The sequence below is a fragment of the Dunckerocampus dactyliophorus genome, chromosome 2 (assembly GCF_027744805.1).
Source record: "Dunckerocampus dactyliophorus isolate RoL2022-P2 chromosome 2, RoL_Ddac_1.1, whole genome shotgun sequence".
Lineage (NCBI taxonomy): Eukaryota > Metazoa > Chordata > Actinopteri > Syngnathiformes > Syngnathidae > Dunckerocampus > Dunckerocampus dactyliophorus.
This window is the reverse complement of record NC_072820.1, coordinates 7430729-7456383: the sequence shown is the minus strand read 5'-3', so window position 1 is coordinate 7456383 and position 25655 is coordinate 7430729. Positions and strand designations below refer to the sequence as shown.

Sequence of the window (25655 nt, the reverse complement as noted above, 5' to 3'; positions counted from 1 at the left end):
ACTTCTATTTGAAATTAAACATTGGCAGCTGGTTTCTCTTTTAGATCTTTTGTATTCATTTTGTTTTTTTGTCTAGTGGGCTCATTTGTTTGGAGTCATTTGACTAATATCCTAAGGAGCGAAGACCCCATGAAGCAGACCCTAATCGATTCACTGCCTGACGACATAATCAGCAGAGACTTTGAAGCAGAGTTTTTGAAATACTCTTCTTATTCAGACTACACTTCTACAAGTGGTAAGAGTGATCAAATGATCTTATTATATACAGCGTACAACTCATTTACCAAAGGCGCTAAATCCACTTTGGGACATTTTGAGTTATCCAAGGATCACTTTCACTTTTTTTTTTTTGTGTGAGAACTTCTCCATATCAAAGTGCTATCATCATACTTAATTAAATTTTTCAAATTTTGATCAATCATAATGGACCAACACCTCAGTCACTGTATAGGTATCAATAGCCTGCTTGTTCAATATTTTATCCCAAATTATACTTATGTAATCAATATTGAAGTTAAAACCATGTGTATCACCATAATCACTTGGGATATTTCACTTCTGTACACATGCAAAAAAAGGTAAAGAATAAATAAAAAATACACTGTCATTTTGCAAATTGGCTTTGCTCCATTATTTCATGTAATACAGGTGAGCATACACTCCTGATCACAATTTTAAGACAAGTTGAAAAAATTCTCAGAATTTACATTTTGCACTGTTGGATCTTAAGTAAGCCTCTACCATCATTCTTCTGGGTTTTGGATGTTTCAGGCATGGGAATCACAAATGTGGAAACAACTGTCATTTTTTCTCCAAAATCCTTCCTTCCGAGATCTGTCACCACCAACCTGACGGTCTATTTTCATGGCCGAGCCAGCAACCTCCTAGAGGTGAGTGTCATTTCTACCTTGTCTCTCTCAGTGAAGGTGTACATTTGTTTAGAATACATATAGCTCAATTTGGATTCTACGTAGGTGGACTTTCGAATTGAGAATGCCGAACCACTTCTGAAGAGCATTTTCAGTCAGCTGAGTCCCAACTACAATGGAGACCCCGCTGCTCCCCATCAAAAACATGTGGTGTCCAAAGAGGCGAGGAGGACCAGAAGGAAAAGAAATGAAGGCAACAGAGGAATGAAAGAGTTGTGTTTATCCAGCTCCAGCAGTTATCTGAACCAGGCCAGGGCGTTGGTGAAGTCACAGCAAAGGGTGGGAGACATTGACAATGCCGTTGTCTTATCATAAGAGTGTGTGCTCTGAAATGAGCAGTCTCTGGCCGCTGGATTCCACTTGTTAGTTTGAAAAGACTAACAAGAAAGGGTTTTATTGTTTAGTTTTGCAATGAACTAGAAACCATTGACTGTACCGTCACCTGTACACATTTAATTGGAATAATCTAATACAAGAGCATGCAAAAATCCAAAGAATATGCGATATACAGTCTACAACAGGGGTCGCCAACCCCTCGATCGTGAGCTACTAGTCGATCTTTGGGACTTTAATGGTCGATTGCGAGGATATTTTGAAAAAAATGAATTATCATATCAGTGCCCTCACCTCCCGGAGAGCGTCCAACAGGCACGCATTTTGTCCACTGAACACGCCCGTACGCCTCGCAGAAAACCGCGACCCCGCAAGGAGCCCAGTCCCTAAAACCCAGCACACCTCATACACCAACTTGCCCCCCCGCGCTAGCAAAAAGGTCGATCAAGAGAGGGAGGGAGTGACAGTGCGCTGCAGCGATGTGCTTGCGCACACACAGTAATTATTGCACGTTAATCGGGCTCAAAGTCTGCCTTTGCTACCTCAAAGTTAGGGCACAAATATTACTCCATAGACGTGCACCTCCAAAAAAGTTAGCCATGTGGAGATGTTGCAGAGCAATATTATACATTTATTTTTTGTATGATTCCAATTGTTTTTAACCTTTTCTTGAGTAAAAAAAAGTCGCTGAATTTGCACATTTCCCGATCAAATACACGGCAGAAACCTAAGATGAGGCCTCCTTGAGCGTCTCTTCGTGGCTTAGTGCGAGTGGACTAATGAATGAGTGCACTGAGTTGGATCACAGCGCCTGCCATTTTCTGTTTGTCAGCATGTCGCCAATAATATAATGACTTTAATGACCATGACTTTCTACAGTCTGTGTAATGTCTATAACTGTGCCATCATTATTGTTGCTATTCAGGAAATAAAACAAATAAATGTCATACAGGAGGCGCAGCAGTATTAGCCTCATCTTGAAGGGGTGGGGCCGTGTGTGAGCTGGAAGGTGCTTGTCACTGGTGTCCTTCCATAGAGAGGAAAAGCCAGCGTTTTTTTTTTTTTTTTTTTACAACAGCAGCAGCAGCTGGAGAGCCAAATACACTAAATATATTTTATGCTCTGCTGAATGAATGAATGAAGTAATTTTACTGCCAAGATTACTGTATATACCAGGAGGTGATCAGACATACAACCAAGTGTCAGAGCCTTTCCTGGAGAAAAATAGGCCACATGTACTTCCTGCACAATTAAAATGTAAGACCACAAATGTTTTTCAGTGTATTAAAAAAACAACATAAATGGGCCTAAAAAGTATTTGAAAACATTTTTTAACCAAAGTGAATTATTGTCTTCTTTTTCTTGTTGTCCTTTTATTGAGCAACCTACATTGACCTAAAAAACTCCAGAGGAGTCACTGCCGGCATGTAGTACTGAGTGTTTTGGTCGTACAAAAATAGAGATTTATATTGTGTTTGTTTTATGTCTCCTAGTTATTTGCAAGGAAAAATATGGCAGAGGAAGGCCTCAAGTGTGGGGTTGCTGTGAAAGTGTTTGGCAATGAGCTTGGTGTGTTTACATGTGACGATCTCTACACTCAAATCAACCAGATGTCGCTGAGCGCAGCGGGACTGGCTGTCAAACTGCTCAAGGTGTCTTGGTGGTGTTCTGTCTCCCTACTATCTCTTGATTAGCAGCATCTTTGGTTTTAGTCAAAGCTTCGCTTACTCTTTCCTTGTGTTCCAGGGTCATGAGGTTCAGTTGAACTACAGGGCTGTACTCCTGACAGAGGAGCTGGTGCTGCCATCTTTGTCTGGTTTACCCCTTAAAATAGGCATCAACATGACCTCCCTTCTTTCACTGCGGCTGAAGGGAAATGTTAACTACAGGGATACCTCTCACTTCTCCCTCGCTGGCTACATTAAACCCAAGTAAATCTACACCATCCAACTTACCAGTACCTACTACTTTGATGTTCAACTGCGTCTGTGCTCCTAGTGCCCATGTAGGCCTGTCAGCGAGGATGGGGGTTGATGGCGCTCTGGGTCACGCTGCAGTGGACTGGATGTCTGAGCTACAGAGCTCCACTAGCCTGGATGGGAGTGTCCAGCTGCAGGAGGGGCAAGATCTCAGGGTCACGCTTAACACTCCAGAGGACGCCATGGATATAATTTCTCTTAGGTGAGTGTACATCACATTAATGAAGAGTAAACAATTTGGAATCCCCTGTAAGCAAAAATGTTCATTGCAATTGCATTTTTTAATCAGCTCTCAAGTATTTCAACTCAGTGGCGACCACAGAGAAGAGATAAAAGGACCAAAGAGTCGCATCCAGCAGACCTCTTGCACTCCCAAGACCTGTAAGCCATTTACATCCATCCATCCATTTTCTATGCCGCTCGTCCTGCCATTTACATGTGTTCTTTAGAAATGACTGAGCTGTAAAAAAACGAACAAACATTTACCTCCTATAATCTCAAACTTGCCCTATTGGTCATTAATATTAACCTGTAATATTCCTTGAACAAGTATGAAACGTGGATGTTTAACTAGTATTTTTTGTTACTAAATCACTAATAGAGGTGGAACTCAGGTTACGACTTCTGTTCCTAGACTGTAATGTAAGTGGAGCTTTAATATAAGTCAGAATTTACACTTAAATTTACTCCTAAGCTACTCACTCTGTACACAGACCACATACAAAATACAGTCATAAAAAGATAAAATACAATAATTAAATGAAACAGTAATAAAAAGAGAGCAACTTTTTACTTGTATCCCTTTGGTTGTCTTGTTCCAGGCTAGTCTGGAAGGATAACCTCTTCTTCTCCCAGTTCTCCTTGTAGCAGTGCACAGAATCCATGACCCCTCTAGCATTCAATAATCTTTATCCTTAATGATTGTCGCAACAGTCGAGTGGGACCAAAAGAGTGGCCAATATTGGTGGGCGTGTCTCCTCACTCTGAGCTTTTTAGGATGTTCATTTTGACTTTGGTGGTGATCTCTTTCCTTTTCTTTGGCGCACAGTCGATTTTCATCCTGTGACTAACTGGTGACATCTTTAGTAATCCCTGTGACCCTGAAAGAAGTCTAGAAAATGAGCACTACCTCACTGCCTCCTTGCCCCCAATGCAAGAGTTGCCATATTTATCTCTCTTCACAGGGTCAAAGATGGTTGGCTGGCAACTATGCTCCAATATCTCCTACCCCTTAACTACCGGGGGCATCTCGCTCCCCCCTGGTGGTCCCATCCACCTCTCCCTCAGGCTGCTGAAGCTGGACAGAGGTCTCCATTACTACTTGCTTGAGGCTGCCTACTCAATGTTTCCACTGGTACTGGAAATCCTGAATTGATATTCTTTCTCTGCTTAGAGGCACCTGTATGAGATCTCCAAGACCATACCATAATTCTAGTTTTTAAGGGCTATAAAAGTCTATAGTGGTCAAATCTCCCTATCTCTTTGGCTTCAGGGAGACACCTGGCTTCCCAGAGACGCATCCATCCACCTTCTCCTGGCTACTCCAAAGTCATCCATGCCCAGGGACATGTCGCTTGACCTTGCCTTCAATCCTCGCAGATTTCTGCTCAGGGTATCTCATCCACTGAAAAGCATCCTCATGCAAGGTTAGCGGAACTTGCTTTTTTGACAAGATTTGGTTGGCTGCCGATTTGATAATGGTGACGTTTTGCTTTCTCAGGGCAATTTGAACAAGAGATGAGTTTAAAGACTGCAAAACTCGAGCTCATAATTGATGGTGTTCATTATTATATGATGGTAAGTTTTCTAACATGCTGTGTGTAGGATTTCATTTGTTTCGAAAGTGACATACACTCTGAGGCGCAATATCAGGTACAGCCCCATTGCTATATACTTTAAGTGACCCATGCCAGCACTCCTGATTCTGAAAGCCCTGTGCAGAATACATTGACTTGTCAACACACAGAAGCTGAAATCTGATTGGACAAAAAAAAAAAATCGAATATACACATGCACGTACTGGAAGCAGTGCAGCCAAGAGACACGCTACAAAATGAAGATAATTGGAATAAGTTAATACAATTTAATGGAACAAATACTGGAATTTAAGTTAAAAATGTATGCCAGTGCTTCTGATAATGCCTGACATCGCACCACTATGTAAACATATTGTTTCTTCTTGGTTTGGACGTCAATATATTGGTGACTAGCTTGGTGCAACTCATAATAGAAGTAGTATAATATCATGTTCAGTGAGTGTAATCAAATATATTTTCTTCACGGGAGGGTTTGGTGGACAAGCAGACTGTCATGTCAGAACTGAGGACACACTACCATGTTGAAGCCAAAATGGCGGCCAATGGAAATCCCATGACCCTCTCTGCCAATATTACCCGTGGACTGGGCAGGAAGATGAGTTTTTCTGGCACACTGAAGAATGTTTTTAGAGAACCTGCATCACTGTCAGGTACATAAAACACGTTGATACAGCAGTCTTATGGCCAAAGACAGATAATAGATGTGTGTCTGCAGTGGTGTTGGAGCACAGGAGGGACATCCAAAGCAGGCAGTACTCTTTGGAGGCGGAAGTTCTATTTCCCGGTGTGGTCGGCAGCAGGATGCTAGGTCTAGTGGAGCAAAAAGGAGCACTGTGGAGTTCCGCGCTTCGCCTCAAATATGGTCTGGGAGGTCAGTGCTTGTTCCAAATGAAATGGAAGATGATGGTTCACCACTGTCTTTCCAGTAGTTAGCTTAGCAGTGCTTATCACCAACATGAGATGTCTTTGACCCTTGACTATGCAGGTGATGCCCGGCATCTGCGCCAAGAGTGCCACACATCCCAAAGCGTGAGGAGAGAAAGGCACACAAACCTCACCTACACAATGAGAGCTGATCACGAGTTCTACTGTTCCAACACGCCTCCTATCAACCACAAAGTAACGGCAGACTGCATACTGTATTGAGATTTGGTTTATTGTGTTATTTTGCTTTTTATTTCCAGATTTTTTACGTTTTTTTCCATTTGGGGTGCCCATCATCTGCCACATTTGTGTTCTTGTCAGGTCCACCTCAGACATGAGGAAAGCCCCAGCCACGTTAAATCATCTGTGGACATGAGCTATGGCAAACACTGGGACGAGATAAACAACAAATGCACTCTCCTTCTGAGCCAGTCCTTCAAAAACCAGTCGACACAAAATCACACCAGTTACACACTGGAGGTAATGTAGATCGCTAATTTCATACTGAAATATTTAACTCCACAAGCACAGCCTGACTGTGCTTTGTATGATTCCAGTTCAATCTCCAGGTTCCAGAGAAAGATTTAAACTACCGCACCCAGCTGTTGCATTCTTACCTAAGACAGCGTGGGTCTGAGAGCAGCACTCACATCAAAATCAATTACAACAACTTAATGCCGCTGGTGGCCGGTTTACACTGGAAAAGCCCTCCGATTGAGACCCCACAGAAGAAATGGGAAGGTGAACTTCACTGAGATTTTATTTATCATCTCAAGCGCTCAAGTGATAAATACGTACCAACGTTTGACTCCCTCAGGCACGTTTACCATGGACACTCCATGGTTGTACATCTACACTTACCACAAGCTGAGTCAGCACCAGCGCCACACCCTACAGCTCGTTTCTGAACTGACAGCCAGCAAATGGGTGACCGTCCGCAACCTCATCCTGGAGGCTTCCTACAGGGATAGGGGACATGAAAAGGAGGCTCGTCTCAAGCTCCACACTCCAGCTGTCACGTTATTCCAAGTAAAGTGGAGTTAGTTTCCAAGAACATCTATGTTGGGCTAATTGATTATTCTAAATTGCTATTAGGTGTGTGAATGACAATTATGAGTGGTTGCCTGTCATTCTAAATGAGATGGGATAGGCTCACAGAATACAGTAGATCCCCACTTTTCGTGGGAGTTACATTCCATGTCTACCAGCGAATGGTGAAAAAAAATTGATACGCCCATAAAAATGTCTATTTTTAACACGCGGCTCGCTCCTCCCCCTCGAAACCCCTTCATTCTCTTCCAATTTCGGATCAACATTTTTAATAAAAGTGACTGTTGGAATTATTAGATTCGATTCACCTCCAGAGCTGTCTTCAATTGCCATTGTTCACTAGCGACAGAAGCTAACAAAATAAATTCTTAAAGCACAATCCATGTTTAAAGGAAAACAGAACTTTAAAAAAAATGTTGTCCATCATCCACAATCCTTATGAGAGACATGAACCCACATGTCTTTCTTTTTTTGTGTTCTAAAGATATAAAAACAGCTAAAAAGAGGCAGCTAATTAATGCATGTAATTGGACAGACCTATTCCGCCTACAAAGGCCGCTATTAAACACTTCCAAAAACCTCCAACAAGGTTTTCTGGTTGTAGCGGTGTAGCAGGGTGTCAGGGTGTCACTACGCCAGGAAAGTAGTTATTCAGCGTAACAATGTTAATAATAATAATAACAATGTCGCTGTACTTTGGTTAATATGCACGTCACATTATATGTAAATGGAGCGTTGTTGGCGCTTTTTGGAGTTTTTTTCAGAAGGCTTCATAGGCGGAATAAGTGTTTCTCATTACATGCATTCTTACCATTCTCCACCATTCAACAGGCAGGAGGACTAGGAATCATGGGAAAGCGAAATATGAAAGCTTCCTGTTCTCTCAGCTCACTGTGGACTTCTCCCTTGAGTGGTGACATTTTTCTGGAGATCTTCAGACCCAGCCTTACCCTGCAGATGTCCACCAGCTATGGCAAACACAATGTCAGCCTCTCTGCTGCCCTGAACACGGTTGACAAGGTGCTCGGCAAAACAAACAACCTCTGTGGAAATACAGTGGTGTGAAAACGTGTTCCTGATCTCTTATTTGTTGCACTTAAATGTTTCAGATCATCAAACAAATATAAAAATTAGTCAATGACAACACACCTGAACACAAAATGCAGTTTTTAGATTAAACATTTTATTATTATGGGAGAAAAAAAATCCAAACCTACATGGCCCTGTGTGAAAAAGTGATTGCCCCCTAAACCTAATAACTGGTTGGCCATTTATGGGTGGACTTGCTGGTGTGTTTTGGATCATTGTCCTGCTGCAGAACCCAAGTTTGTTTCCATTTGAGGTCACAAACAGATGGCCGAACATTCTCCTTCAGGATGTTTTGGTAGACAGCAGAATTCATCGTTCCATTTATCACAGTAAATGTTCCAGGTCCTGAAGCAGCAAAACATGCCCAGACCATCACACTACCACCACCATACTTTACTGTTAGATGATGTTCTTTTTCTGAAATGAGATATTACTTGTACGCCAGATGTAATGGGGGAACTGCTTCCAAAAAGTTCAACTTTTGTCTCGTCGGACCACAGAGTATTTTCCCAAAGGTCTTGGGGATCATCAAGAGGTTTTCTGGCAAAATTGAGACGAGCCTTAAAGTTCTTTTTGTTCAGCAGTGGGTTTGGTCTTGGAACTCTGCCATGCAGGCCGTTTTTGCCCAGTGTCTTTCTTACAGTGGAGTCCTGAACACTGACCTTAACTGAGGCAAGTGAGGCCTGCAGTTCTTTGGATGAGTCGTCGCTGGAGTAATTGGGGTAATTATAGTTGACCGGCCACTCCTGGGAAGGTTCACTACTGTTCCATATTTTTGCCAGTTGTGGAAAATGGCTCTCACTGTGGTTCACTGGAGTCCCAAAGCTTTACAAATGGCTCTATAACCTTTTTCACTTGAACTGAGGTGTGATAAACCACAGTTACGTTATGTTTTAACAGGGGGGCAATCACTTTTTCACACAGGGCCATGTAGGTTTGCATTTTTTTTTCCCTTAATCGTTAAAAGTGTCATTTAAAAAACTGCATTTTGTCTTCAGTTGTGTTGTCATTGACTAATATTTATATTTGTTTGATGATCTGAAACTTTTAAGTGCAAGCAAAAAATGAGAAATCGGGAAGGAGGTCAAACACTTTTTCACACCGCTTATCTTATTAACAAACATGAATTGTCAACTTTCCTCTTTAAGATTTTGAACAAGAAGCAAGTGATTATGAAGGTGAGCTTGTTGGAGCCAAAAAGTCGCCCCACTGTGTTTGAGTTTGAAGGAACCTTGGAGGAACTGAAGAAGGACAAGCAGATGTACCAAAGGACAGCACTGCTCCATCTTAGGTGTGTGCCCCAGTGTTATTTTGTAACCTGTTGTTTTACTATGATGATTTAATGTAAAGAAAATACATATAATGCAATTGATTGGGATAGCATTGCAATCTTGCACAGACAGCCCTTCCAGACCTTTCCTCAGAGTCTTCTCCTGAGGGAGACTTTCACTGTTGACCTCCTGAAAGGCCTTTACATCCTGGAGTCAAGAGCTGGTTTTCATAGCAATAAAGAGCTCATTCACACTCTCACTATTGGCTACAGACCACCAAGGCCTTTTGTAAGTGGATTTAAATCATTCATGTAATAAAGGACAATGTGAGTTGTTAATTACTGTATTCAGTGAGTGTATTGTGTATTGCAACATTTAGGTTTGCTCTGCGTTGATTCATCCTTTCAACACAGAAACTTTCCCATCAGACTCTGAGATCTGTGTCACCACTTCCAGCAATCAAGTAAGATAATTAAGAGCCTATATATGTACAGTATATGTACACTGTCATTGTCATAGTGTTGTCATGCTGTTTTCTTCTAGACCCTGAAAGACATTCGCGGAAGGTTAAGAGTGGGCAGCAAAGAGAAGCTCAGTTTCTTTGTACAAATTGTATTAAACACTTTGCATGCAAGTCAGCAAGTGATAAAAGTCAGAGCCAATGTCACCCATCAGCTCCAGGTAAACTGGCCTCTAACACAGGTGTGTCCAAAATGTTCCTACTTTATTTGTTGTTTTATTTGTTTAACAAAGTTATTCTTGTAAAATTACGACTTTTTCTCATCAAGTCGTCTTAACTTTTATATAAAATAACATTTTTTCTTTAATATTTCAACAATATGCTACCACAAGTACATTATTTTTCCTCATAATATTATGAGTTTATTCTTGTAAAATTGCAACTTTTTTTCTGATTAGACTTGTCATTGGACTTTATTCTCATAAGATTACTGTTCTTTCCATTTCTGCTGGGTGTTTTTCCCAACAATTTCAACTTTGTTCTTTTTGTAATATTATGACTTTATTCCCATAATATTTTGACATTATTCTCATAACATCATAACTTTCTGTGACCTAATTTTCCAAAAATTCCTACTTTATTTAGTTTGTCATAACATTCCGACTTTTTTTTTTTTTTTTTACTATGCTACAAAAATTACGTTGTTTGTCCTCATAATATTGTGATGTCAAATTATGACATTTTTTGTTTGATTCCAACTTTTTTCTCTTAAAATTTTGATTTTATTATTTTTCTCATTCTACAATTACTGGTGATTTTCCATTTTTGCTGCTGAATTTGTTTTTTCTTTGTTTTCTTGTTAAATTTATTTTTTGTATGTGCCACAAGCCAGTAAAAAAAATCGACCGACACACTGTGGACACACCGCTCTAACATCCATCCATCCATTTTCTATGGCGCTTATTGTCCTCACTAGGGTCGCGGGATATGCTGCCTATCCCAGCTGACTTTGGGCGAGAGGCGGGGTACACCCTGGACTGGTGGCCAGCCAATCGCAGGGCACATACAGACAAACAGTCATTCACGCTCACATTCATACCTATGGACAATTTAGAGGGGCCAATTAACCTAAAACCCACGCACGAGGAGAACATGCAAACTTCTCACAACCCAGGTCTTCCCCATCTTCTGTCTGTGTGGCCAACGTGCTTACATGCTAAAGTTATACAAATGTGTTGTCAGATGATGATGCGGTCTTTGCAGTCAGTAGGGAACATGATGCACTGTGTGACCACTGTCTATCATTTACAGCTGCCAATCCCCTCCTTTGCTTTAGTGGAGGGAGATATATGTTGGAGCCCCCAAAACAACATTGACTTTGATTATCTAGCCCGAGGGAGACTGAAAATTGAACGACAGGAGTGTCAAGTGAGTCAATATTTGAGTTCTCAATCTTGATTCTGACTGTTTCTGATGCAAGGTGATTTTCCTTTCAGATTTCAGTGCAGTTCAACAGAACCTCAGACCGATTTTTTCTCCATTCATCTCTCAAGCATCCTTTCAAATCAAAGATTCCCAAAACTCTTGAGGTGGGCTGATTGAGTGACACGATTTTTTACAATTTTATTCACTGAGCAAAAAAATATTTAAAAAAAATGATAGTAACATTACATTCAATACGACTGATTGAGCTAATGAAATACGAAAAGCTGCATTAAAAATGATGCTTTTGCAATGATAATCGTGTCAAGCCAAGCTGAAAATTAAAAGCAGATTTTTATTACAGATCTTATTATAATCTCATTAGAACGTGCAAGTGTAGCTAATATTTCTACCAGTGAATGTACGATTGACTTATTTTGTTTCTGTTTTCATGCGAAGGCAAAAGCAGCTACTGACATGTCTACTCTGGCTGGTAGAGGGAGTAGCTCCGTTCAGTTGAAGGCTGATGGAAAAGACAGGCTGATGCTGGATGCCAAGATGTCCCACTCTTTCCTGCGGGGAGACCGAGCCATGGCACTGAGGCTGAACTTATCTCAGTGTTTGCTGCATGGGCTCACTGATTTGCATGTAAGAATGGCTGCAAACATGTCCCCACACAGGTCTGTGCAACCATCGGATGTATTACTATTGTATTTGTTAAGTTTTTCAATTTGAAATGTGTCAGGAACAGTTTTTATGAGAATACGTGGACATTTCTGTTTCCTGCTTCACTTCTGCCCTTCTAGTGTGTCGCTGCATGGTTCCTACACACAGGGACTCAAAGCTCTTTTGGTCCAACTGAAGGGGTCTGTTAAAAGCAGCAGTGGACTTCAGCTTGCTCTGTCAGGAGACCTGACGCATTCAATCACCAACCTCACTATTCTGCCCTCCATCCTGGGATTAGATGCCGTACTGGGAGTGTCTGACACCCTTACTGAAGGTAAAAATATTGTAAAATGCATACTTCAAGGCCTAGAAATTGTGTCTAAAACAGGGTTTTTGTTATTGCAGGACAACTCAGAGTGAAAGTCAAGGATGTTTTTTATAGCATGGATCTGAGGCATCAAGAAGACACGGAGGAACGTCTTGGCATATTAGGAAAAAACTTGTACGTCACCCATAGCTGGATGTGTGTTCTGTCAGGGGTGGAGAATTTTTGTGTGAATGTCAGTCGCCAGTTGGAAACGGAAGGGATGGGAGAGGTCTACATCCAGCTATCTCATTCCTCCCAACTACTCAATGCCACAGGTAATCACCCATCAATATAATGTCCATCCATCCATCCATTTTCTATACCGCTTGTCCTCGTTAGGGTCACAGGTGAACTGGAGCCTATCCCAGCTGACTCGGGCAAGAGGTCGGGGTACACCCTGGACTGGTCACCAGCCAATCGCAGGGCACCAATAGACAACCAATTACAGTCGTACTTCGGGTTTCATTATTAATTCATTCCAAAAGGTCAATGAAAATCAAAACGTATGAAAACCGAGACAATTTTTCCCATAGGAAATTATGTAAATCCAATTAATCTGTTTCAGACACCCAAAATATTAGCAAATCATACATTTTATTGAGAATAATTGTACTTTTACATGTAGAAAACAATGTGAAATAATTATACATGACAAATGGATGGAACTTATTGTTAATGTGGACTTTCCGAACATCTCGGCGAGATTGAATTCAGTTACTGTTTCTCACTTTCTTTATCAAAGTGCTGACACACCAACTTTCTTTGGCCCCGTGGCAGGTTATTTAGCAGTTGCACGCAATAAAAAATGCACAGACAGTGAGTCAGCAACAAATAGGCTGTTGATTTTGTGGAACGATACAGTTGTCACGTGCAATACTGCACAAAAACCGATATGGTACACGATTATAGTATCTAGTAGGGGTGTCATAAGATCGCGTGTTACGAGATCTCACGAGATTAAAACATGACAAGATTTCTCGTTCAGAAAAAGACAGTCTTGTGATAATAAATACATCAATTAATCACATAATAACAGAAAACGAACTGGATATTTTTTCTGGGCTCCATACATTGTGCATGCGCGTCTGTTTTCCTTGTTTCTCGCCTCCAAACTGTCAAGAAGAGGATTTACTCTGTTTATTGGTTCAGCACCTAGATGTTTCATAGAAGTCACTTTGTCTCTGTGGGGGGAGGCGGGGCGACCAGCATGCACACACTTGAAAAGAGTTGAGCTTTATGAGGAGCAATGCAAGGTTACGTAGTATAAGTTAGGAGGGAAAAAGATGCTTGCAAGGCCAAATGCCAAATCCGCCGTGTGAGAATAATAAGCAATAATGAGCAAGGTGAGCCCATCAAAACGAACAAGCCAGTATGCCAAATTTATTTGAAAGTGATAGCAACATAAAAGGCAAGAATACAATTATTATTAAAACACTCCCAGGTTGAAATTAAACATTACACTCGTTCTTGTTGTGTTGTATCAGGTCTGTCTACAAGTTGTAGTGGTCGAGTGAAGTGGGACCAGGGTGAAAATCAACTGTCAGCTCTTGCAGAAATACAAGCTGGACTTGAACATTTAAAAGCTGAGTTTAATAGCTTCAAGACAAACCCGCTTGCCCCACGCTGGGAAATCATATCAGCACTGCAACACGAAATGAAAGCGCTGCAGAAAAGAGGCATATCAAGCTCTATGCAAGCCAAAGCACATTACGAGGTAGCAGAAGCTGTTTTTGTTTTTTTGTTGGTTTTTTTTGGAGGAATTTCATTATCTCATATGATGTGCTTGTCTGTTTTTCCTCCTGTTAGACAAATACCACCAGGTTGAACACAGGCCTGGTCTTCCACATGGAAGACAAGAAAATGATTGACACACTTTTAGCTGTTGGAGCAAACAACAGCACAACTGTATTTATAGCTTCTCTATGGCAACAGATAAAGCTGCTGCAGGGGATCTTACCTTCCACACTACAGGTATGTTTTGCACGCCTCTTCTCTTTTCTGTCTCGCTTTGTGCCCTGTTGAGCAATATTTTTAAAAAGCACATAGAATTTCTTTCATGGCTTCATGTCTTAAAATATAATTTGCTTTTCACTCTGTTGTCCCTGCAAAAACAAAGTCTGACAGCAGGGGGTGTGTTTTCACAGATGAACTGCACAGGGAGCACCGCTGCAGAGCGTTTCTCTGCACAGTGCTATGGAGATGTGGCAGGCCACCCTGTGGAGGTACGAGCATTTCGCTCTCATAAACACCATAACAGGCTCTGCTATGGTCTGTCACTTGCACACTTGAACGTGAGTGTTGATGCTAAAGGCTGTTTGAGCCCTAATGGTCAGAAGGAGCTCAGAGCTAACCTCACACATTCTTCTGTGCTGCTGTGGAATTACTTTGGGGTGCCCACCACTTCTGACCTCAGGCTGGTCCTCCGGCCTGGGCCTCAAAGGAGGGCCCTGGGCATCATGTTGGTGGTTGGCCCGTGGATTATGGCCTTGAATTTGGGACTGAGAGTGGAGAAAGTTGGACTGTATGGCTGGCATGCCCACTTTAAGCATGGAGGTCAAAACGCTACATATCAGAGTGAGATGACTGGTCGTGTTAGGTTGGAAAGCTGGTGTCACATCTGGGCAGATGTCACTACATCGTGGGACTCTGTCAAGTCCAGTCTGCTCGTGTCTGTGCGGTGCAAAGGGAAGGGAAGGTTAGTGTGGGAGCACATCAGGAGATTCAAGGAGGGCGTAGAGCAGAAGACATCTCTAACTGTACATGGACAAGCTGGAAAAGATGGGCTGAAAGCTGCTCTTGGGTTTGAAAACCAACAAGACTCCCTACACTCCGTCTTCTATATTCTACGAAAGGACAGGAAAGCTGAAGTGGGCTGGACCCTCCAGCACCAGTGGGTCTCTCTCCTTTCCATCCTCCCAAACAAACTGGACATTCAAGGTTCTGGTCAACTTCATGACGCCTTCCTCTCTGGTAGTGCTCTGCTCTCTGTCAACACCCGCTCTGCTGAATTAGACATCACCGTGGCCTTTGGGTCCTCCCCCTCCTTCAGGATTACACTTGACCAGAATGTGGCTTCTGGTGTACCAACGGTACTTACTGTGAGCACACTGTCCACAGATGGTCAAGCCCAATTTGAGTTGGAAAGCGACGAGTGTTCCGCACTTCTTCTGATGAATCAACACAGCAGAGGAGAGGAGAGGAAGAGCAACTGGGATGTTTTTGTTCATCAGCGATGTGTCTATCTGAAGGTCAGACAGGAAACAAGATACATGTCTCATCTTGTTTCCCAACTTGAGGGAAGCTGCAGGGACATCTTCATAATGGAGATGACTCATTGCTTTCCATTTGCGTGTGCGAATGACTCAGGCCAACTGTCAAAATTTCTCTTTCTTTGTCTCTGGTTTTGTTTAGTTTTGTCCTTTAATGAACGGTCATGTTTTCCAGGCAATTTAATTTTACCTTGGTTTAACTGAAATATTCACGAGTTGGCATTTTACAAAGCAAATAGTATAGAAGTGTCCTGTTTCTAACTTTCTGTTATTTTTGTTTTTTTAGAGTCTCCTACCTTCACAAACATCAGTGAACATCTCCATCAACCATTCTGGTTGCTGTACAAATCTCAGCATTGATCTCCTGGCCGAAGATAAACACAAAGTCAGCACTGCATTGACTATTACCCTTCAACCACGCCTTAGTTTGAACGCATCGGTCTGGCACTGTATCGAGGCAATACAAGCGCTGGGGTTTCCTTCTCATGGCGCACTGGTTCTCAGTGTCTCAGCAGAACACTCGCCTGTTGTAACGGTTGGCCTTGACCTTGGGAACTGTCACTTCAGTGGTCATCTGGGCAAGACGCAATTTTCAGATGCAGAAGGGAATCAATTTTCTTACAATGTAAACCTGACCAACTACTGTCCTGTCTTACAGGTAAGGAAACTTCCATGTTGAAGATATTCATTTAGCTCATGAAAATATAGGGGTAAAAAGGGATTACTTGTCACACGTTGTACTCTAGTGTGAATTGCTCATCATGAAAAGCTTAAGGTGCTGGCTGGCTTGACGTGTGTATCCCGCTCATGTTCCAACTCACTGTAACAGAGGTCATTAACTGTCAGAGACACTCTGACACATTGTGGCAACCAACCCCATCACAGGGATGGTTGTCACACACTATGGGGTTGGTTGTCACAATGTTATTTTAGTGGGGAAAAAAATCATTTTAGAAGGCTAACAAGGCAGAACTTAATGTAAAAGTTGAATTGCGCTGACAAGTTGTAAAATTAAATACTTAACTTAATGCATCTTAACAAAAAATGAGCAAGGAACATGAACAGGAAACACATATTTAGGACAGCCTATGTGGTATGTATGAATACTGTGGAACTTTGGTTAGGATCATTAATTCATTCAAAAAGGTCCGACTCAAATCGAAACATGGAACCAAAATTAATCTCATCCGGACATCCAACAATATTAACACAAAACACCTTTTTCTAGTTTTACAATTATAGCTTTACATGAAGAAAACATTTAAAACAGCGGGCGTCACCCCTTGCTTCATTAATTCCGCTATTCGCAAGAGGCCTACAAGATATTGAACTCTCATGACCAAAAGAAAGGCAAGTCTATATTTTCTCGCAGTTGCAGATAAGGAATGTGCACCGAGCAGGAAGTAGGCGACAAACTAGAAAAAAGAGGCAGCTGACAGTGTGGGAGAGGGAATTGCTGACTAGAAGACATCACTTTGGGCATTATGATCACTTATTAACAGAAAATCACAAGGAAGATCCAAGAAGTTACAGAAATGATTTGAGAATTGAAAGTTTATGTTGTGGGCGGGTGCTTTCTCCTTTGATGTTCCATGCCCTCTTTGTGACACCGCTGTCACACATGTGCTGTGGTGGTGGGAAGGCAACTCCACAGATGTGCGGTGCCATTTTTATGGCACGCTGGAGAGCCTTCCTGTTCTGTATGGTCTATCATACTGTGATGGAATCGGTCAGGATGCTCTCACTGTGCATCTGTAGAAGTTGCACAGAAGCCTGGGGGGTATTCCGAATGTTCTCCGCTTTCTTAGGAAGGACAGTCTCTGCTGAGTCTTGCTGGTGATTTTCTGCGTTTTTTGGGTCCATGTGAGGTCATCACTGGTGTGAATACCAAGGAGCTTGAAGGTATTCAGTCTCTCTACCCGAGTCCCGCAGATGACAAGTGGCGTGAGCTGCTCTGTCCTCCGCCTCCGGGTCAATAATCATTTAAAGGGAGATTATTTTCATGGCGCCAGGACACTAGCTGAGCCACCTCTTTCCTGTAGGCTGATTATCAGAGAGGAGATTATTGCTCCTTCGCTATATTGCGTTTTTTTTTTAATTGTAAATGAATAAATTATCACTTTTTGTCGTTGACTATGGCCCATTATTAGTCAAAAAATGCTGAAATTCAAGTTAAATGTACTGTAGTAGTTTTGCACTAGACATCATTTCTGACACAAAACATCGAGACATGACATTTCATCACATTACCATCACACTGCATGTAGCCAGCCTTGACATGTCCAACATGATAAAGAGACAAGAAGTTATCCTCCGATTCCGTGTGGAAGTGGTCCATTTTTGCCTTCTTCCCCATTCCGATTGAAAAGTATAGAATAAATACATCGGAGGCTAACTGGTTAGCATGCTAGCATGCTATGCAGCCGTGGACGTCTCTTGTGTCCCTGCTGTGATCCCATAGCCTGCACATGAGCAATGTTGTGTAAACAGAAAATAATAGGAGTGTAAAGGTGACTGTAGGGGTGTTATTTCATGTCTACATGGCTCAAATAATGGTTCAAAAAATGCATTTTGGAAACATGTTTTCTATATTCTATGAAAATATTCCATCTATCAATATAGAATCCTATTTTGTGGAAATTCACATACCGCGGACGTGTCTGGAACCAATTAACCGCGATAAATGAAGGATAACAATGTATGGTATCTTAGAAACTAGGTACTGTGCTATATTACATGTTCACTCAGTCACACTCTTCTGACAGCTGCAAAATGTATCCATCCATCCATCCATCCATCTTCTATCCTGCTTATCCTCACTGGAGTTGTAGGTGTATGGCGGGGTACACCCTGGACTGATCGCCAGCCAATCGCAGGGCACAAATAGACAACCATCCAGACTCGCATTCATACCTATGGACAATTTAGAGTTGCCAATTAACCTAACGTGCATGTTTTTGGAATGTGGGAGGAAACAGGAGTACCTGGAGAAAACGCACAGCCGGACGGTGGCCGAGTGGTTAGAATGTCAGAATGTCACAGCCAGGAGACTTGAAATCTTTGTTTGAATCGCTGTGTGGAGTTTGCATGTTCTCCCAGTGCAAAATGCAGTGAGATGCAATAAATGGTCTTTTTGTATTGGCATCATTCAATATTTCAATCACAACCTAATGTTGTAGCCATTGAGTGTATACAGGTACAACAAACAACAGGGCGCATGCTCGTAATATGTATCTATTCTCTCCCACAGGAAACAGTCCTTCCAGTGATCCTGGTTGTAAATGGGTCCTTTTCTAGAGCCCCCTGTGGGTGTATGATCAGCTCTTCCCTAAGGGCAGACAACCAGTACCTCACATTGGAGCTCGGACAGTCCTGCACCTCTCCACATCTCTCTGGGACCCTTACACACACTTTCTCTGGGCTGAGGAGCCAAGGTGTTCCTCAGACGATCATTGTAGAGGCCACTGCTCCAGGAGGCCCTGAACAGAATGGAGTTCTGTTCGTAAAAGCTGGGGCGTGTCGTTTTAGATTAGTTGAAGACAAAGGCAGGGCATGGCGGTTCTGGGCTCTGCAGTCGAATTGCCCAACATTGCAGGTATGACTTTTTGGAATGACTTTAAGATGATGATACTTCAGTTTGTAATATATTTTAGTAGCCTTTGTTGTGCCTTCCCAGGCCAAGTTAAATGGATCAGTGTGGCAGGAGAGTCAGGCTAAGTGGGCTGCCATGTTGGATGCAAATTTGAGGGATAAAAGGATTTTCATGCGGCTGGATGCACAAGGCTGGCCGGAGTTAAGTGCGGAAGGTGAGCTCAGGCACAACCTTGCTGCTCTGAGACATTTCCCTGAACACAGCAGAGTGATTGTAAGAAGCAAATTTGGGAAACAACAATATGACACTGAGGCCATGGTCTTATTGACGGGATGTGCTTTGAAAGCCAGAGCAACGGCGATGTCACATTCTGGCCTGCAGGGGGCGCTTGAGTACAACAACAACTGTAGCACAGTACAGGTACATTTCCAACACGTTCATTACATGTTATTTTGACACCACTGCTCCCTGTTTAATTGAATATATCAGTATGTTCATTTTACATTGTGTGTTCTAGGAGTGGGGTAGCCCAGACAGGATGCAGGCCTCTGGGTCCTTATTTGTCTCCTCAACTCTTGCTGAATCTCAAGTCTCCATGGCGATTGACAATGCAGAGCTGCATTCAGTGGTTGCGCTTAAGAAAACTAAGGTTTGAAAATCAAAAACTGTTGCCTTATACTAGGGGTGTCCAAACTTTTTCCAGCGAGGCCCACATATGAAAAATGAAAGAATGCAAAGGCCACTTTGATGTTGTAAACAACACATGTTTAAATGCACGGAATTGATTTATATTTCATGAAAAAAAACTGCACCACAGCTTTTCCATATCGGTGAAAAAAGCATATTATTGATATGAACTTTGCTCTAATTTCCCCATTTTTGCTGTTTTTTTTTTTTTTACATTTTCCAAATATTTTAACTTTGATCGTAAATAGTCTTTGTTAATTTTCTTCTCGTAATATCATGACTTTATTCCCTTAATAATTTCACTTAATTCCTATAATATTATAACTTTTCTTAATATTACGACTTTTAAAAAATACAAAATGTCCTTTAAGATTTCTACTCTATGCGGCTAAAATGAAATTATTCTCATAAAATTACAAGTTTATTCTCTCATTTATCCTCATAAGCAATTTTTTTCTGTTAATATTTAGACTTTATTCTTGTAAAATTACTGCTGTTTTTTTCACTGAATTTTCCACCTATTTCAGCTTTCTTGTAAATTTTCTTCTCGTAATTATGACTTTATTCCCATAATATTTTGACTTTATTCTCATAACATTATGCGTTTTTCTGCAACCTAATTTGCCAAAATTACAACTTTGTTTGTTACTTTGTTTATTACATCTTTCTTTAATATTTTTTCCTTATGCTACTAATATGCTAGTAATAATGCTAAAAGTACATTTTATTCTCGTAAAATTACAACTTTTCCTTTTTAGATTACAGCTTTTTTCTCTTAATATTTTGACTTTTCTCCTGAAAAATTGCTGCTGATTTTTTTCATTTTTGCTGTTGTTTTTTTTTAGTTTTCTTGTTAAATTATATTTTTAGAAGGTGCCGCGGGCCAATAACAAAACAGCCACGGGCCGCGCTTTGGACACCCCTGTCTTATAACTTACTAAATGAGTAAATGTGTTGTTGCCATCCTCCATGTATCACAGTCCTCCATTCTGTTTTAGGAACAGCATCAAATATTACTACATTTTAACCACACTGTGCCGCTGTTAAAGACGTTAGGTCTCACTGCAGATGCTCAAATTGCATTGAGTTCTGGGCACCATGGCAACCAGTCATATTATTACAGAATACATAGCAGTGCCCAAAACCAAAAGGTAAGAAAGTTATGAGATTTTGTATTTGGCTGTTTGTCATACTCGTTTAAACCCTCACGGGTCTGCAAAATCTAGAACCCTTCAAATGTAAAGTGATAGAATCGTGTTTACATTACAGTTAAGTCAAGAGGTGACTGTCGAGAGAACGAGTCGGGCAGTTACCGTGAAAAGTTATTTCAGACATACACTGAACTACCTGAATACAATGGGAGTCCCTGGAAACAGCAGTACCCAGGTAGATACACACACTCTATTATCAGTAAGGGTCTGCCGATACCTATAGATGAATTGTCGTGTGTTGTCTGTGTATCCAGGTGGAGCTTGGTTCTTCCGAAGGAAAGACGCTGACTTTAAAATTCCAATTTGGACACCAGAAAGTGGGACTGAGACTAAAGATGAAATGTTTTCCCATGACCAAAGAGATAATGGGAAGCATGTGGCACAGTGTCTTATGGCTACAGCAAAGAGGAGTGCCACGCAACATAGAGGTATTCAATATACAGTAGATCAACACCTGGGACACATGCACGCAATGTTTGAAGTAGACACAAATAAACTAGGTATTTTTACCATCTTTATATTTGTAAAGGTACTGTAAAAGTACTGACACAGCTCTTGAAATTAACATTTGTGTTTAATGAGTGTACATATTCTTTATTGCACTGTAAATCCAAGCTATTTTCATTCATTTTTCTTAAAGGGCTTATGTTCCACTCAAGGATTTCTGTCCCAGCTTCAGTCCAGGGCTCAGCTCACTGTAGATGGGCACAAGCTGCTGGACTCTGGCATGAATGTGAGCACGGCTGATGGACGCCTGGCTGTGCTTCTCTCCTACTTACCACCACTTTCAAACCAAACACGGAAACATTTCAGTCTCAACACCGCTGGGGTGGCACAGTTTAAAGGTCAGATTATTGGAACGGCTTTTAATTATGTGCTAACCCCGTCAAGGAAAAATAATTATATGTAGGGATGTCCGATAATATCGGTCCCCTGATATTATGGGCCCGATATTGGCAAAAAAATGTAATCGGTATCGGGTTTTTCTCTATAATGAAAACCGTTGATAAAAAACTGCTGCATAAAGGCCTATGGGCTCCCCTACTTGCCGTCATTGAGGCATCCAGCGGCGCCAGTACGTGGAAATACTTCATCACGTCCTGTTTTATGGAACCGGGCTTGATATGTTGAAACCATGGGCGTGCGTGTGCCGCAGATAGCATCGACGTTCGCTAACTCGTTAGCTTGTAACGGTGCCGGCACGCGGTCTCGTTGTCTCCGTTGTCAGTCGACATTTTGATCCACGACGAGGGTCACCAAATGTGGACATGCGATTCACAACGAGACAGAACTCGAGGTAGGTGGCACCAATCAGTTTACTCTCCACTTACTTTAATCTCCACACAGCAAGCAACACCTCTTTAGCAATAGCTAAGTGGCTACAACAACCTCATGACCCGGAAACGGAAGTACACTTGGTAGATAGACAGATAGATAGACAGATTGATAGAGCGCGCCTGAACACCTCACGGCACAAAGAGAACGGAGCAGAAAGGAGACTGAGCATGAAGTTGTTTATTGTTTTGTGTGTAAGTAAGTTTGCTGATTATTTTGTGCATTAAGAGTGTTTAATCTTGAAGACTTCATTTATATTGGTTTTTGGATTTGGATTTTATTGTTTTTGCAGGTCCTCTGAGGAGCATCTCAGTACATGTTCACAATCAAGATTGGAGGACTCAATTGGTTGCGGACGTTGGGGGCTGGGGCACACAGGGAGGGTCCAAGGAGGCCAGAGTTACTCTCAAGCACACTACAGAGGGAGACTCAATCCCTGGGTTACAGGTAAACATGCATTGTTTCAAATAGGGGCAGTAGGTAGTCTCATTGCCAAGCTTCTCTGTCTTTGGTCATATAGGTTGAAGCCTGGGGAAGACACTCTGGCTCCCAGTTGAAGTTGTCCATGGCAGTAAACCCTGAACTCACGTCCTCACTTGCTCTCATCGTCCAAGGGCAGCATCTACCCAGCAGGTACACATGAAAATAATACACATCTGAAAATTTGCATCTACCTTAAAGGCATAGTTTGGAATTTTGAACGTGAAGTTGCATGACATCCCCATCAGCTGTGTAGTGCATCAACAGTGACATACCCCCGACTTTGTCCCGTGAGCGGAGTTCTGGTTGGATTTCGGTGAGGAGGAACGTAATTCCGGTTAATTAGCAACGGTTTTGTGATGCAAATGTATTGAACGCATATTGTTTTGAGAAGCCAAAGTCTTTACTTGAGCAACTAACTGGAACGACGTTCCTCCTCACTGAAATCCGACCAGAATTTGTCTCATGGGACAAAGTGGGGGGTAAGTCATTGTTGATGCACTACACTGCTGATGGGGATGTCATACAACACAATGCTCCCACATTCAATAGATGACATGTTGTTTTGTCCAGCAAGGACCTGACGGTGAAGGTCGTCCAGAGTTTTCCCAAGATGCTGATCTACTTGCCCTCACAACTCAATTTCCGCTCACAGGTAGGCTGGGAAAGTTAGAGTGATGACTTGGTTGCTCTTTCGATAAAAGTCAGCAACTATAATAATGATGCTGTCTCATCCTCTTGTACAGCTTAACCAATCCCGGTCCAGCGTGGGCGGTTTAGTGGAGGTGTTGTCAGGCAAGAGGCGGCTCTGGACCCTTGGGGAGTTGGCAGTGATCGACAGTGGTTACAGGCAATCTCTGGAGGTCAAACACTCATACCCGCAGGTGTGGCTGAAATATCACACATACATTTAACCAGCTCAACCAGAGTGCAGCTTCACCATGATCAGCCAAAATGTTTATTAAAAATGTGTGTGAGCTCCTTTTGAAGTACGGTGCCATTGAAATGAATCATCGTGCACATGTAAAACTGTCTGTGCACTGCAGTTGAAACTGCTGCCGAGGACTGTTGCAGTGAAAACTGTGTATGAAGCCAGGAGCTGGAGTTATCAAGTGCAACATGCAGCCGTGTGGGGAAACCAGGAGTTCAGTGTATCGGGTCTGTACTCGGCACCTCCAGTACTGGAAAGAGGGAATCACACTTTAAAGGGTAAACACCACATAACAATCACACACAAGCATATTTTAGATACAACTAATCGAGATGCGCCATATTGGCTTTGTTACCGATAACGGATATACTGATATTTTTGAGCGTTTCAATACCAATATCTGTATCAACCGATACCGATTCAGGCAGCAGTCACATCTCGTGATGCCACTCGATGCATTTCACAAATAAACACTTTGTGCAAAATAACACAAACACTGCAATGTGCAATCCAAGTTATAGAAAAAGTGCCAGTCATTTATAAAATCCTGACCAATAGTCAACTAAAATAACATGTGCTCCTATTATCAACGAGTCAGACAGCATAGCCGTAATAACTTCACAAATAAGAATCCCATTAAATAATGCTGGTAATAATGCAATTTGGAAAGCTGCATATGTCTGTGTGGCACAAACATCTGGAAAAGAACAAAGTAAAGTGCAAATTATGAAACTCTAGATTAAAATATTTAATTTAACATTTATATTTAGATTTAACATTTATATTTAGTATTTATATATAACGTTTATATTTATATTTCAGATTTATTTTTAACATTTACTTTTAGATTTAGCATTTATTTATAAGACATATTTGAATGTAATATTTCAATTTCGATTTAACATTTAATTTTTAATTTATATTTATATTAACATTTACATTTGGATATAGCCTTTACATTTCAATTAAACATTTAATTTAGCATTTAGATTTAGATTTACCATTAAGATCCACCATTTAATTTCTGTCTCAAATGTAAAGCAAATGATGTGAATGTGAGAAAAGCAAGCTAAATGTAACAAAACGGAGCTAAATATTCAACATATATTGTATAGCAACAAAAAAATTTAATTTTGAATTGATTTAATTTTTACTTTTGACACCCCATTCTCATGCGCAGATGTCATTATCGGCAGAAAAAACGAGACTGATATGACCGATATTATCGAACATCTTTAGAAATATTCAAACTGTTTCTCAGCTGAACTACACATAAAGATTACAGCATCACCAGGGCACCTTAATAGCACACAAGCAACACCTAAGTACACTAAATAAGCCAAGGATGAGTCTCCCCAAATGTTTTAAATGGCAGCTATTGAATACAGATTACACCAATACGTTAGCAAAATACAATGCACTTACACAATCCAGTGAGATACAATTCTTGAGCTGTATCAAAAATTCAGCCTTAAGAACACAACAACACGCACTTCTTATTGATATTGCCACATGATAGTACAAAATAGTACACTCTTCAAAATGATACATGTGTTTCTACAACTCAGCTTTTATTGTGTAACTATAAACATAGCCACAATAAAACAGCGCTCTATTGTTCATTAGATTGTACAGGTATACCTTAAGTTGTGTGTCGTAAACCACTTACGGTTTTTGATGATACAGTCTTGTGCTTCACCTTAGTTCAAATCAAGTGCCGTCCTCGTTTGACCAGTTTGGAAGTGACACTGGAGCGGTCCTTACTGGGTCGGGCGGACAGTGTTTCCCTGGGCTGGATGAGGCACGGCCAACCGGAGCAGGTTAGACGCCACACAGAGTGAAA

The 25655-nt window shown here is 41.4% G+C and overlaps 1 protein-coding gene across 1 annotated transcript in view; it reads left to right on the top strand.

Annotated features, from left to right (window-relative positions):
• Positions 1-25655, top strand: part of LOC129177877 (uncharacterized) — a 48122-nt gene that overhangs the window by 8948 nt on the left and 13519 nt on the right. Inside the window, exons 14-57 of the mRNA XM_054769453.1 lie at positions 77-235; positions 772-890; positions 975-1208; positions 2756-2914; positions 3009-3193; positions 3261-3443; positions 3531-3622; positions 4426-4595; positions 4734-4887; positions 4962-5038; positions 5528-5708; positions 5774-5929; positions 6044-6177; positions 6304-6462; positions 6540-6723; positions 6800-7011; positions 7864-8052; positions 9270-9412; positions 9521-9680; positions 9772-9855; positions 9936-10094; positions 11164-11280; positions 11349-11441; positions 11734-11954; positions 12081-12274; positions 12346-12582; positions 12647-12691; positions 13792-14021; positions 14114-14278; positions 14452-14529; positions 15863-16234; positions 18827-19171; positions 19253-19588; positions 19686-19817; positions 20854-21006; positions 21125-21241; positions 21321-21494; positions 21707-21911; positions 22694-22848; positions 22922-23034; positions 23455-23536; positions 23628-23765; positions 23928-24090; positions 25517-25632. Of these exons, the coding sequence (XP_054625428.1) occupies positions 77-235; positions 772-890; positions 975-1208; positions 2756-2914; positions 3009-3193; positions 3261-3443; positions 3531-3622; positions 4426-4595; positions 4734-4887; positions 4962-5038; positions 5528-5708; positions 5774-5929; positions 6044-6177; positions 6304-6462; positions 6540-6723; positions 6800-7011; positions 7864-8052; positions 9270-9412; positions 9521-9680; positions 9772-9855; positions 9936-10094; positions 11164-11280; positions 11349-11441; positions 11734-11954; positions 12081-12274; positions 12346-12582; positions 12647-12691; positions 13792-14021; positions 14114-14278; positions 14452-14529; positions 15863-16234; positions 18827-19171; positions 19253-19588; positions 19686-19817; positions 20854-21006; positions 21125-21241; positions 21321-21494; positions 21707-21911; positions 22694-22848; positions 22922-23034; positions 23455-23536; positions 23628-23765; positions 23928-24090; positions 25517-25632 (7274 nt within the window). The remainder of the gene's footprint in view (positions 1-76; positions 236-771; positions 891-974; positions 1209-2755; positions 2915-3008; positions 3194-3260; positions 3444-3530; positions 3623-4425; positions 4596-4733; positions 4888-4961; positions 5039-5527; positions 5709-5773; positions 5930-6043; positions 6178-6303; positions 6463-6539; positions 6724-6799; positions 7012-7863; positions 8053-9269; positions 9413-9520; positions 9681-9771; positions 9856-9935; positions 10095-11163; positions 11281-11348; positions 11442-11733; positions 11955-12080; positions 12275-12345; positions 12583-12646; positions 12692-13791; positions 14022-14113; positions 14279-14451; positions 14530-15862; positions 16235-18826; positions 19172-19252; positions 19589-19685; positions 19818-20853; positions 21007-21124; positions 21242-21320; positions 21495-21706; positions 21912-22693; positions 22849-22921; positions 23035-23454; positions 23537-23627; positions 23766-23927; positions 24091-25516; positions 25633-25655) is intronic.